Source organism: Helianthus annuus, chromosome 4 (genome assembly GCF_002127325.2).
Source record: "Helianthus annuus cultivar XRQ/B chromosome 4, HanXRQr2.0-SUNRISE, whole genome shotgun sequence".
In the NCBI taxonomy this organism is placed as follows: Eukaryota; Viridiplantae; Streptophyta; class Magnoliopsida; order Asterales; family Asteraceae; genus Helianthus; species Helianthus annuus.
In genome coordinates, this window is record NC_035436.2 from 53,618,515 (window position 1) to 53,632,333 (window position 13,819).

Below are 13,819 nucleotides of genomic sequence, written 5' to 3' on the forward strand. Positions count from 1 at the left end.
TATTTTCCTAAAAACCGTTCATATTTTGTTTTGAGATGACGATAGTTTAAGCGTCCAACTCACGTTTTTCTTGAAAAAAAAACCTCAACCTTTTATATAGAAAAATTCTGGTTAATTTCAGTTGTCAGGGTGTGAGTGGACCCTCTAGATCCTCCCTTGGTTCCACCATTATGTTCCCACAATGTTGTTTATAAAATAAACTTCTTTGTTTGGTGCAGTTGTAGCGGCATATGATATCTTTGATCCGACCGCAAACATAACTGTTACTTGGGATGTTATTTCATGGACCCCGGATGGCTATGTAGTAAGTAAACATGTGAAAACTGTGAAGTTAGATAACGGGCCAAAACAAGTAGCTATTAGTATGAAGTTAAATGGGTTGTGTTGACCACGAAACATTTTTTGTTCCAAATGTTTTATGCAGTAAAACTACACTTTAGGCGACTTTTGACCCAAATATTATTTCCTTTATCGGTAGCTTTTATGATTTTACATCTTTGACCCATTATAAACAAAAAATATAGCCCATAAGTTGTGATGAATTGAAGGTTTCTTAATATAAGCTATTTGCAGGCTGTGGTGAAGATGAACAACTACCAAATGTATCGCCAAATCACGAGCCCTGGATGGACCTTAGGATGGACATGGGCTAAAAAAGAAGTAATCTGGTCTATTGTGGGAGCTCAAGCAACTGATCAGGGAGACTGCAAGGAGTTCCCTAGTGATATTCCTCACTCTTGTGATAAGAATCCAAGAATCATTGACATGCAGCCTGGAGTACCATACATCCAACAATTTCAAAATTGTTGCAAGGGTGGTATCTTAAGTTCAATGGGCCAAGATCCTGCGGATTCAATCGCGGCGTTTCAGTTGAGTGTTGGGAACTCGGGGAATACGTATAGTACAGTTAGCCCACCAGGGAATTTCTCCCTGTTGGGCCCGGCTCAAGGCTACACCTGTAGCCCTGTGTCGCTCGTGCCATCTTCGGTTTCTTTAACATCTGGTGGACATAGAAAGACCCGAGCTTTGAGTAAGTTTCATGATTCCATCAGGCATAATTTTGCCTTGAGGTGGCAAGATAGACGGGTTGAGTAAAAGACCAAAATGTGTTTACGTTGAAACAAGTCATTGTTTAAAATGAGTCAAAATGCGGGTTGTCTTTTCATCCAATGTTTATAAGGGAAAATCATCGGAATAGTCATTTTTATCTTTTTACCAATCAAAACTACAAAATGGCATTTGACTTTTTTTAAATATCATTTGACTTTTTAGTTTTCATTAAAAAAAATTCCAACCAACCAGATGTTGCTACCTGGCTTATATAAAAGTTGTTTTTCAATTATGCTATTTATTTATTTTGATATTAGAGGTAACTTAAAAAAAATAATAAAATTAACATTTTTGTTTTTTAGTTTTTTTTTCTAAATATCGTTTAATCCATTTTTTTAAATCATTACTCGAAAATAGATATATGTTATCTTTTTCCCTTTTACCTTTTATATTTGTTTCGCTAGATTGAAATTTGTTCCGCCAAAACACAAATGTCAAGCTCTGGTTAATCGGTTAATTTAAAATGTCAAGACCACTTTGTCAGTTTGAGTGTTTAATGGTAATTCTCGTGATTTTCCCTTTAAATAATACATGTGTTATTTATAATGACAACAACAATATTTATCATTAAAACAATGATCTAACAAATCTTTGAACAAAATAATTTACTAGGTTGTATGCGTTAATAATAGACTGAACATCCTGAACTCGTTCGACTCATTCAACCCATTAGTCATAGCCCAAATCGACACGTTCACACCACCTCTTGTCTTCTCCTCTCTAAGACCGCTTCCTGATTTATAACCATTGATTTGCAGTGACATGGCAATTGGTGTGCACTTACTCGCAGTTGCGGGCCTCAAAAACTCCAACATGCTGCGTCTCCATGTCATCTTTCTACAACAGTGAGATTACGCCATGTCCTTCATGCGCTTGTGGCTGTATGAACAATGAAGCATGTGTTAAGTAAGCCTTTTGCAGCCTGATTTGAAGTTTATGCAAATATGATATATTGTCGAAAATCTTGATCATAATTGTTAAAAAAAAAAATATTGTAATACAGAACACAATCAACTATATCACGAATAGAAGGTGATGTTCCCATGAAGCAATGCACTCAACACATGTGCCCAATTCGGGTTCATTGGCATGTCAAAAAGAACTACAACGCGTATTGGCGTGTGAGGATCGCCATCACTAACTTCGGCTACAATGTAAACTACACCAAATGGACACTTGTTGCTCAACATCCAAATCTAAACAATATTGCTGAAGTTAACAGCTTTATCTACAAGCCTCTTCATGTTTATGGATCCATAAGTAAGTTTGAAAAGAATTGTTTTTATTTCTACATGGTCTAGAAAAATCATTAGCATTTCTAGGAGTCCGCTAGTCAAAGGAGCAGACTCGTCTTTTTTTAGTTTTGTCATATCAGCGTATTTGGGGAGTTCGCTTGTCACGTGAACATCTAGTGTCAGATTTTTTTAGAGTCCACTACCTTGGGTAGCGAACTCCCTAGAAAACATAACGCTTACAAAAACCTCCTAGAATTCTAGAAACACTTATCAATTTACTAAAGACACCTAGAACTTAAAAAAAATCTTTTTAAAAACTAATGTGAAAACACTTAAAATACCAGTTTTCGCATCCCATTTTTAAACCGAGTTGTGTCAAATGCAGATGACACAGGTATGTTTTATGGTGTAGAGAAGCTCAAGAACGACGTTGTACTAGAAGCTGGTTCAAACGGAAGTGTGTATAGCGAGATGATTCTTAAGAAAGATCGAAACATATTCACATTAAATGATGGTTGGGCGTTCCCTCGAAAAGTTTACTTCAATGGTGATGAGTGCATAATGCCATTGCCTGTTTCTTACCCGTCTCTTCCAAATTCCGTTATTCGTGCTTCAAATATAGGGCAACTGGTCATCATTCAAGTTGTAGTTGCAATTCTTTATCAGTCTCTATGAACTAGACCTGATTAGATATATGGTTTAGATATGTATCAGTTTTCTAAATATATTATTGTTAGCAAGAATCAGAAGTGAGCTACATCACTCGTGGTGCTAACATGTTGTGAAAGAATGTAACTCTCTTGCCTTCTTCTCATTCATTCACATCAATATATAAAGATTACAATCAATCTCCTATTTTGGAGAGAATATTACATAATACTATCACAAATACTGTTTCCTATTATACATTGTCTATTACACCCCCGCAGTCGAAGCCAGAGGAGGGCGAATGCTGAGACTGGAGCGGAAATCATCAAATAAGACTTTAGGCAGACCCTTGGTAAATATGTCAGCCACTTGAAAACGCGTAGGAACGTGAAGAATACGAACTGTACCGCGTTGAACTAGCTCCCGAACAAAGTGAATATCCAGTTCAATGTGCTTCGTACGTTGATGTTGAACAGGATTACCGGATAAGTAAATTGCACTGATATTGTCACAGTACACAAGGCTAGCTGTGGTGACAGGTCGATGTAGCTCTAAGAGAAGGTTGCGAAGCCAACAAATCTCAGCAACGACATTGGCAACGCCCCTGTATTCGGCTTCAGCACTAGATCTAGAAATAACGGATTGGCGTTTAGACGACCAGGAAACAATATTTGGCCCTAAATAGACACAGTAGCCGGAAGTGGAGCGTCTCGTATCCGGACAACCGGCCCAATCGGCATCGGTATATGCACGTAAAGAGAAGTCCGCTGAGGTACCAATGGTGAGACCGTGAGAGGAGGTACCTTGTAGATATCGGATAATGCGTTTGAGAGCATTCCAGTGGTCGACTTTTGGTGCGTGCATATACATGCAGACTTGTTGTACAGCGTAACAAATATCGGGTCGCGTGAATGTTAAATATTGTAGGGCGCCCGCGAGACTACGATACAACGTCGGATCCTCAAAATCAGCGCCCGAATTTGAGCCAAGTTTCGGCTTAGTGTCGACTGGGGTTGCAACAGGTTTACATGTAGACATGCCGGCTCGATCAATGATCTCCTTTGCGTAAACCTGTTGAGAAAGGAACATGGTGTTACCTTGCCGTCGAACTTGGATGCCCAAAAAATGACTGAGTTGCCCGAGGTCTTTCATCGCAAATTCAGCAGAGAGACGAGACATAAGGTGCATGCGAAGAGAGTCGGTCGATGCTGTAAGAATGATGTCATCAACGTAAATTAGCAAGTAGGCTGTAGTTCCATTGTGGCGATACGTGAACAGAGAATTGTCACACTTGCTTTGTTGAAATCCCAAGGAAAGAACAAAATCGGTAAAGCGTTGGTACCATGCACGAGGGGCCTGTTTCAAGCCGTAAAGCGACTTCTTTAATAAGCACACATGATCGGGATATTGTTGATGACGAAACCCCATAGGTTGGTACATGTAGACCGTCTCATTAAGGTTACCATGAAGAAACGCGTTGGTAACATCAAGTTGATGAATGGGCCACGATTGTGACAAGGCAAGTGACAAAACAGTGCGTATGGTAGTGGGTTTCACCACAGGACTAAATGTTTCACCACAGTCCACCCCAAGTTGTTGATTACTACCATCGCAAACAAGGCGTGCTTTGTATCGTTCCAATGTACCATCTGACCGAAATTTGTGGCGAAATAGCCACATGCTACGTAACACATGCATATTAGGCTCCCTCGGAACTAGAACCCACGTCTTGTTTTTAATAAGAGCATTAAATTCGGTGTTCATGGCGTTATGCCATTCCGTGTTGGACAAGGCGTCCTTTGGGTTTTTAGGTATAGGAATGATGGGCGAGGAATGAAGGTTAAATATATTTTTCGGTTTAACGATTCCATCCATTGAACGGGTGCGGATGGTTCGGGTGGGAGGGGGGGAGGGGGCGAAGGTGAAGTGTGATTGGGTTGTAAGGTAGGGGAAGGTGTTGGGTTAGAGGCTGGCGTGGATGGGGAGTGGGCAGCCGAGGAATATGGGCCAAGGGAGGTAGGTGTTGGGCTGGAGTGGATCACATGTGGGCTTTGAGTGGAATTAGGTGGGGGGCTGTGAGGAGTGGGGGATGATGGGCCAGTATGTAAGTGGGGCGGTGGGGAGTTGGGCGGAGGGCTGTTAGGTGCGGTAATTGGGCTATCGGAGGTTGTAGTGGGTGGGCCGAATAAATGAGGTGGGGAGTGGGTGGAGGTTGCGAGATGGATAGGGGAAGGGGTGGAAGTAGGGGTGGTAGCAGTAGTGGGTGGGCTAGGGCCGAGAGGAGGGAAAGGTAGAGGGTGAAAGTTATCGGTAAGGAAGTCATAAGGGTGAAGAGAGGGTTTTGGATTATTAGCAAAGGGGAAAGTAGTTTCGTCAAAGATGACGTGACGGTTAATGATAATTTTTCGTGTTTCGAGGTCAAGACATTTGTATCCCCGATGGTTGGTAGGATAACCAAGGAAGACGCAAGGCATGGATCTATATTGGAGTTTGTGAATAGTGGTATGAGGAACGAGAGGGTAGCATAGGCAACCAAAAACACGGAGATGCGAGTACAAGGGAATTCGTTGGTATAGTTTTTGGGTAGGAGAAATGTTATGAAGAAGTTTGCTGGGTAAGATATTTTGGAGGTAGGTGGCAACCTCCAAAGCATGAGGCCAATATGTGTTTGGTAAAGAGGAATGGGCCAAGAGTGTGCGGATGATATTATTGGTGGACCGTATCTTGCGTTCGGCCTTTCCGTTTTGGGAAGAGGTGTATGGGCAGGAGAATCGGAAAATCATGCCATGTTGATTACAAAATTGTTTAAACAAAAAATTATTATATTCGGTGCCGTTATCACATTGAAACTGTTTGATCTTACGTTCAAATTGTGTATGAATCATGTTTGAGAAGGTGGTGAAGATAGAGAAAACTTGGGATTTGTTTGTAAGAGGGTAAGTCCATAGAAAATTGGAATAATCATCAAGAAAAAGAACGTAATAACGGTGACCCCCCGTACTAAGTATCAGGGAGGTCCAAAGGTCGCTATGAATGATATCAAATGGCAATTTTGTAACATTAGTTGAATCAATAAAAGGTAGTTTAATATGTTTACCAAACACACAAGATTGACAAACATTATTTTTCAATTGTCCACAATTAATAAAACTAGAATGTTTAAGGGAATGCAATAAAGACGATCCCGGATGACCGAGACGTTGATGCCATGTGTCTGGAGAAATGGCAGTGAGAGCGGTGGGAGAAGTAAGCTTGATGACTTGAGAAGGATCAAAGGTGTAGAGATCTCCTGAGCTATTGCATCGTAGGATAGGAGTCCGAGTCTTGAGATCCTTCACCAAAAAACCATACGGGTCAAATTCAATAGATAAGTTATTGTCGGTAGTAAAACGACGAACAGAAAGTAGGTTTTTAATTAGAGAGGGTGCGTAAAGGACTTGGTTTAGTTTAAAAGGTGGGAGGGGAGGGGGGAGGGTAAGGTCGCCTTGTCCGTACACGGGAATGGTTTGACCATTTCCCACAATAATGTTTCGAATCATGCTATTATTAAATGAAGACGAGAGTTTAGAGTTAGAAGTCATGTGACCTGTGGCACCCGTATCCATAGCCCAAGATGGATCATTGGGAGACATAGCATACATAGCTTGATTGATATCGGTGGGCATGTGAGTGGCGGCAAAAGACTGAGCCGGGCGAGGGCCTAAGATTCCTGCTGATGGGTTGTTCGGTTTAGTTGGGTATGGGCAGGGAGGTAAAGAGGCCCAACTGTTCCATTGTTGTGATTGTTGTGGCTGATTGCCACTATTATTTGGGCCGGCCCAAGGAGCAAAGAAGGGCCACGGGTAAAAACCACCAACAGGCATTGAGTTCTGTCCGCCATAACCAAACGAGGAGGACCCGCTCCCACGGCCGCCGTTACCCCGACCGTTGTTCCAGCCGCCATTCCGACCACGACCGCGGCCACGTCCGCGGCCCCGACCGCGTCCCCGTTCGGAGACATCCGTACGTTGTTCTTTGTTCTCGGGCTTGTCTCGTGATTCGACAGTGGCGTGGAGAGCCGTTCCAGCCGACTGCGCTGCATGGCGAACCTGATTGAGCTTGCGTGATTCAGCCATGCATAGCCGGGAACGCGTATCGTAAAAATCGGGTAGGGGTTTCATCTGTTGGATAACTGATGCTGTGTTCTCATATTGGTCATTCAAGCCGGTAAGCAGTTGCAAAACAAGCTGTTCGTCAGTGATCGGGGAGCCAAGATTCGTCAGTTGGTCAAAAATTACCTTGAGTGCTTGACAGTAAGCAGACATGTTCGGGAATTGATCAAGATGAGTGTTGGCAAACTTGTTGTTCAGGTCGATGGTACGGGTGGCTTTATTGTCCTGAAATATGTTGGCGATGGTGGTCCAAGCATCGTAGGCGGTGGTGTCGGGTTTGAGGACGGTGTGGAGGAGGTCGGTGGAAATAGTGCTATAAATCCACTGTAGCACAATAGAATCCAGCCGTTCCCATGTTTCAGTCGTGGCCGATTTCTCCGTTTCTTTGCCGGTGGTAGATGAAGAAGAGGTTGCTGTTTCCTGTTTAGGTTGTAAGTGATCGAACACTAGGTGAGCCTTGCACTGAATTTTGAACATCTCAGACCACGTGGTATAGTGGCCTGTTTCGATGTCAAGAGTAATCGGGATGAGGGTTTTAATGGAGGTAACTGTGACCGCCGGATGTGGGGAAGACGAAGACATGATGAACAAGAAGAAGGGTGGCGCAGGGAAAGAGGTGGGAGAGAAAGGACAGGATCGGCTAGGGTTTATGAGAGGTTTGATACCATGAAAGAATGTAACTCTCTTGCCTTCTTCTCATTCATTCACATCAATATATAAAGATTACAATCAATCTCCTATTTTGGAGAGAATATTACATAATACTATCACAAATACTGTTTCTCTATTATGTTGAAATTGAATTTATTGGGTTAAATTTCATTACTTGTTGCATCTATTCACATAAAGTAAGCCAAACTAGTTTGCCATAAAATTAAGAGGCAACAAACACAAAAAATACAATAACGCTTTAATTGGTTTTGAAGATAAGAAACAAGAAACACTACTAGTTTCAGGCTTTAGACTTAATATGTGAATCAGCTACATAAACATGATTTATCTTGATCCTACAATTCACCTAGAGTGCCAATGAGCTAGTGGTGGAGTGGTAAGGGAGGGACCTTGTGTTCCAAGTGACCCAAGTTCAATTCCTGCCCCTAGCATTTAGTTTCTGCGGCACCTGGTGATGATGGGAGACTAGGCGAGTAGGCGGCGATCGCTAGTTCGATCCTTGAACTGAGCGGGTTTTACCTCACCGCACTGTCGTGCCTTCGGGCGAGTGTTCACGGGCTTCGGCCCTAGGTGAGGGTTTTCCCCGGTTTGGAAGGCGAGTGTATCCCGATGTGGTGAATTTCGCCAGTAGCCCATTTGGAGGATTCGTTGACCGTTCAAAAAAAAAAAACAATTCACCTAGAGTACCACCCATGTAAGGCACACCTATTGTAGGATCCTTAACTAAACTAATAATGCGTAGTATAAACCATTTGTCGAATCAATCACATCAAAATGAATAAAATTCACATGCATTTGATTAACATTCTCATTCAAATGTTTAAACACAATTAGAATTAACACATAGTTGGATTGCCACTTGTTAACTCAATGTTCGATATAATTTGGACACACATTATGTAAGTTCCTACGCATTGTTCTTCCCAGTGTTGTAAGAAACACTAGGCGCTAGTCGGTTCTAGAGATTAATCGGGATTAATCAAATTCAGATATTAAATGTGATTTTCAGTTTTATATGTATATATACACACATTTTTATATCCAATTTTTTTAAGTAGACATGTTTTAACACCTCGACCATATTTTGAAGTAGATAAGAAAGAGGTTTGATTTTCAAGCCCTGCTATATCATGATATTCCCTTGGGTTCGTCTTTTCGACCGGTAAATTTCGATACGGCCTTCTCACCTTTTGTTCCAACGATTGCAATTAAAATCATGTTTTAAAATTTCTGACTCTCATCGAGTTTAGCACACAAAAAGAAGTCAACTGCAAGGTTGCCTTGAGATGGTTGATGGCTTCAATTCGCTTTAAAAATCTATTTATTTTTCCTGCCAATCGACATCAATTTGGGCCTCTCACCAGCTGTTTCTTTTCTCCAAATTATCATGTAATTATAATCTTTCATGGCCTAAGCAAAATAGTTTAGACTCAAAACCTTTTTATTAGCCGAATTCTCAATTCACAAACACTCTAATTATCTTTCCATGAGCTCTTGTATGTTGTATATTATATGTCCTCAAGTGACATGATGTGGTGATAAGGTTAATTTATCATTAAAAAAATTGTAATTATCTTCCTTCATTGTGCCTCCGTAATATTAAAGCCAGTTACTTGCTAGTCGAGGCCTTTATATATAAAACTAAACCCCGTGTATTACACGAGTTGAATAAATAAATTTTATATACTAAATAATAAAACAATATATTTATCTATTTACTTCAAATTCAAACTTAGTTATGTAATTTGATATTAAGTATATATTTGAACATTTTGTTTAGTTTGTTATCAAATAAATTTTACGAAACTTAAAATAAGATTAACTAATATTTTTGTATTAATATATTAAATATTTTCATTTTCACTATACAAAATTACATTTACTCGACCCATGTAATACATGAAGTTTTTTAAGAGATAACTTTTTATTATTTGATATATAAAATTAGATTTATTCTATTCGTACAATACATGGGGTTTTTTAAGGATATGTATTTTTTTATTATTTAGTACAGAAAATTACATTTATTCAAACCCGTATAATAAATGAGGTTTTTTAAAGATGTATTATTTATTATTTGGTAAACAATATTACATTTATTCAACCCGTGTAATACATGTGGTTTTAAAGATATATTTTTTTATTTGATATATAAAATTACATTTATTCAACCCGTACAATATGGTTCTTATAGATATAACTTTTTTAAGATTTAATATATATAAAATTATATTTATTCAACCCGTGCAATAAAAGATGTTTTTATAGATATATTGTTTTATTATTTAGTATATAAAATTTATTTATTCAACCCGTGTAATACACGGGTTATAACCTAGTATTCTTCGAAAGAAACCACGAATATGCTACCATTCAATTTCTTAACTTGATTATCAATTATTTATTTATTATGTTATTAACCTAGATGTTAGAACACACATGAGTTAATTGTTTTTTTAATTACTTAATAAGTAATATGTAAATAATTAAATATTATGTGGATGACCGACTACTTTTGATCTGACGAGAGAGACGTTAATATACAATAACAATGTCAACAATCCATATATTTACCATCAATAAATAATATGTACAATGTAAATTAAAAAAAGTATTAAGTAAAATATTTATTAGAAGAGTTATCTATAATTAATTATAAGAGATTAAATTAAAATAATAATTATCTATAAGGGATGACCTAATATGATGACAAGTGTCCACAAAGTGGTTTCTTTTATTATATAGTATAGATATAGATTCTAGTTGTTATAGAAAATGAGCTCTTTCTTTGTATTCCCAAACCAATTAATTTCTCCAATTTGCAATACAAGGTTTAAAAAAAGTTTACATCCCCCACAAGTATATATAAAATGTGTAGTTATTTACATTTATTATATTTAACTGGAATACTGGATATTATTATTTTCTTAATAATATTAGTAATAGTTATGACAATAAGAGATTTATATATTTCATATTTAGTATCTCATTCAAACACAAATTAATAGTTATGATAATATGAGATTTATATATTTCATATTTAGAATATCATTCAAACACAAATACGTGTAACTGGATCACTTTAATATAAATAAAATTGCTTTGTAATTGAAATGATATGATTGTAGGATTTAATAACTTGTGTTAAAACATAATCATTCTATATAATAATACTTTGATGATATTCTAATAATTATAAGGTTAAGTAAACTATAATAAGTATTTAAATTCATATGTTGTATACCTATTTTATTATGTATCGATATAATAATACTTTGATGATATTCTAATTATATTATGCTGGTACCAAAAATATTTTCATTAAGATATACTGACATAATATAATACCATATTACATATTATAATGTATCAAATTGTATCTTATCACATCGTACCATAGCTAACTACATTAAATTTGTAACTTATTTTTAAAAAAATAATTTTTTTTCAAAAAAGAAAAAAAAATTAATTTAATGTGTAGGATAAATTACGAGGTGTGTATGATGACTAACGGGGTGTGTAAGATGAATTACGAGTTCTTTAGGAAAAAATTCAAAATGTGTAAGATAAATTTTGATGTATGTAGGCAAAAATTTTAGTGTGGATGATGATAGTGTTTATGACTAATTAATTAGTCAAAGATAATAATAAATGAGATGAGAGAAAAATTATTTAATGTTTTACAACTGTATCTTTTGTTCTTTTTTTTTTCTTAATTTAATTTTCTTTTCAAATGAAACTCCCCTATATATATATCATATCGTATTGTATCATATCATATGTATCGTGTCATGTTTATCATATCATATCGTTGTGTATCACATTATACCTTATCATATCATATCATATCATATTGTGTCATAGCATATCAGTGTCGTATCGTATCATATGATATCACGTATCATATCGTATCGTATCATACCATATTATATCGTATCATATCACATATATCATATCGTATTGAATTCATATCATTATTATATCATACTATATTATATCATATCGTATCGTATCATATATCTTGTATCGTGTTGCATCGTAGCTTATTGTATCATATCACATCTCATCTCGTATTGTATCTTATCATATCGTATCATATTATGTTACATTAACATTATATTATTATACTATATGATATAATATCATATCATATTATGATAAATTAGTCTACGAATAGTCAAATATTACACTAAGATTGTTTTTTAACCCTTTATGTTGATATATCACATGTATTACATTATCTCATCTATTATACTCTGTTTAGTCTTATATATCATCTATAATTCTATAATATTAGTATATATACTCATGTACGCATACTTGCATCTTACAATGCTTGCAATTTACACAATGAACATGTTCATGGCCAAAAGGTTTGGTAGAATTAGGCAACTTCACACCATCATATCTCAAGAAACCATCAAACCATCATCCCCAACACCTCTTCACCTCAAAACTCATAACCTTTCATTACTCGATCAATTTGCTCCCAGATTTCTCATGCCAAAAGTGTTCTTCTACAAACATTACAACAATGGTAACACCAGCATTTTAAAAAAGTCATTATCTAACTGCTTAACACAATACTACCCGTTCGCGGGTAGGTTCCCACCATCCTCAACTTCCTACGTAGATTGTAACGACGAAGGCATTGCATTCATCGAAGCTGCTAACGACAGTCGAATCGAAGACTTCGTTACCAACAGAAACCAAGATGAAACATTGGACCAACTACTTCCAAATAACAAAGTTGGACCGGATAGTTTGATCAAGGTTCAGGTGAACTATTTTGCAGGTGGTGGAGCTGCAATAGCTGTGGCCATATCTCACAAAATAGCCGATGGTTATGCAGCAGCCAGCTTCATTAACCATTGGGCTATTGTCACACGGGGCCTGTCACCAACAAACCCTAATTTCATTTCCTCCACAAATGTTGAAACACTCAAAATCCCTGAGGTTATGAACAAGGGCACATACAAAGGTAACTTTATAGCTAGAAGATTCATCTTTTCAAACTCAAAACTGAGAGAGCTCAAGGAGAGGGTTCTAACAATGGGTGCAATGCCATCGAACCCTACTCGAGTCGAACTACTGACATGTTTACTATTCAAATGCGTTGCACGTGCCAGCGCAATGAAGTCGGGTGATTTCAAGCCAGCATTGTTAGCGCATTGCGTGAACATGAGGAAGAAGATCATCAAAAACAGTCCTGAGGCTGCAACAGGAAATGTCATGACTTTGCTGGCTACAAAGATTGCAAGTTCAAGTGAAATCATGCTGCATGAGGTTGTTGCTGAGCTGCAGAAAGAAAAACTGAAGCTTGATGGACTGAGAAATGAGCAAGAAGTGGCCCAACATCATTTGAACACATTGACAATGTTAGGGGATGAAGAAAGTGAATCTTTTATTAGTTCTAGCTTGTGTCGGTTTCCGTTTTACGGTGTCGATTTCGGGTGGGGGAATCCGGTGAAAGTGGTGACAAGATATCCGGATGTGGATGACAATGGTGTTATCTTTTTGGATGCTCCCAATGGTGATGGTATTGAAGCACTAGTGCATTTGCAGAAAGAAGAAATGCCCATTTTTGAAAAGGATGAAGAGCTTCTTGCATATATTGAAGACTGGTAATGTTGTTTTGGTTGATTTGATTTGTTATTGTTACCAATAATTTCATATTTAGCCTATTTTAAGGCTTGATACTATAAACCCTGATGAGGACGACTTTAATTATTTAAGCAAAATTAGGAGTTTTTCTTTTCTGTTAATTAATAAGTATTTGAAGCATGGCATTTCATGAATTTTGTTTTAATTTTTGGCTATCGTTCTTCATATTTAGTGAGGTTTGTGGCCGGTTCTGAGAATTCAGATGCTTTGTTCAAGTTTGAAAAAATGTGTCCCTTAGGTCTCAACGAAATAAACAATGTAAACTATTTTTTTTCCAACTCATTGTTATTATTGTTTTTTAAACTAAAATGGATATATAGCTCATAACTAATGGTTATA

The 13,819-nt window shown here is 37.3% G+C and overlaps 2 protein-coding genes across 2 annotated transcripts; both read left to right on the plus strand.

Annotated features, from left to right (window-relative positions):
- Positions 1 to 218: 218 nt before the first annotated feature.
- Positions 219 to 3,222, plus strand: LOC110934757 (COBRA-like protein 4). Its single transcript, XM_022177575.2, has 5 exons — positions 219 to 304; positions 574 to 1,030; positions 1,869 to 2,016; positions 2,114 to 2,370; positions 2,731 to 3,222. Exons 2-5 carry the CDS (start codon positions 586 to 588, stop codon positions 3,018 to 3,020), a joined length of 1,140 nt encoding a protein of 379 aa, XP_022033267.1. The 5' UTR covers positions 219 to 304; positions 574 to 585; the 3' UTR covers positions 3,021 to 3,222.
- An 8,944-nt stretch (positions 3,223 to 12,166) lies between these two features.
- On the plus strand, positions 12,167 to 13,605 carry LOC110934756 (acylsugar acyltransferase 3). The gene has a single exon (XM_022177574.2). The coding sequence runs from the start codon at positions 12,167 to 12,169 to the stop codon at positions 13,442 to 13,444; it is 1,278 nt and encodes a 425-aa protein (XP_022033266.1). The 3' UTR covers positions 13,445 to 13,605.
- Positions 13,606 to 13,819: the final 214 nt, after the last annotated feature.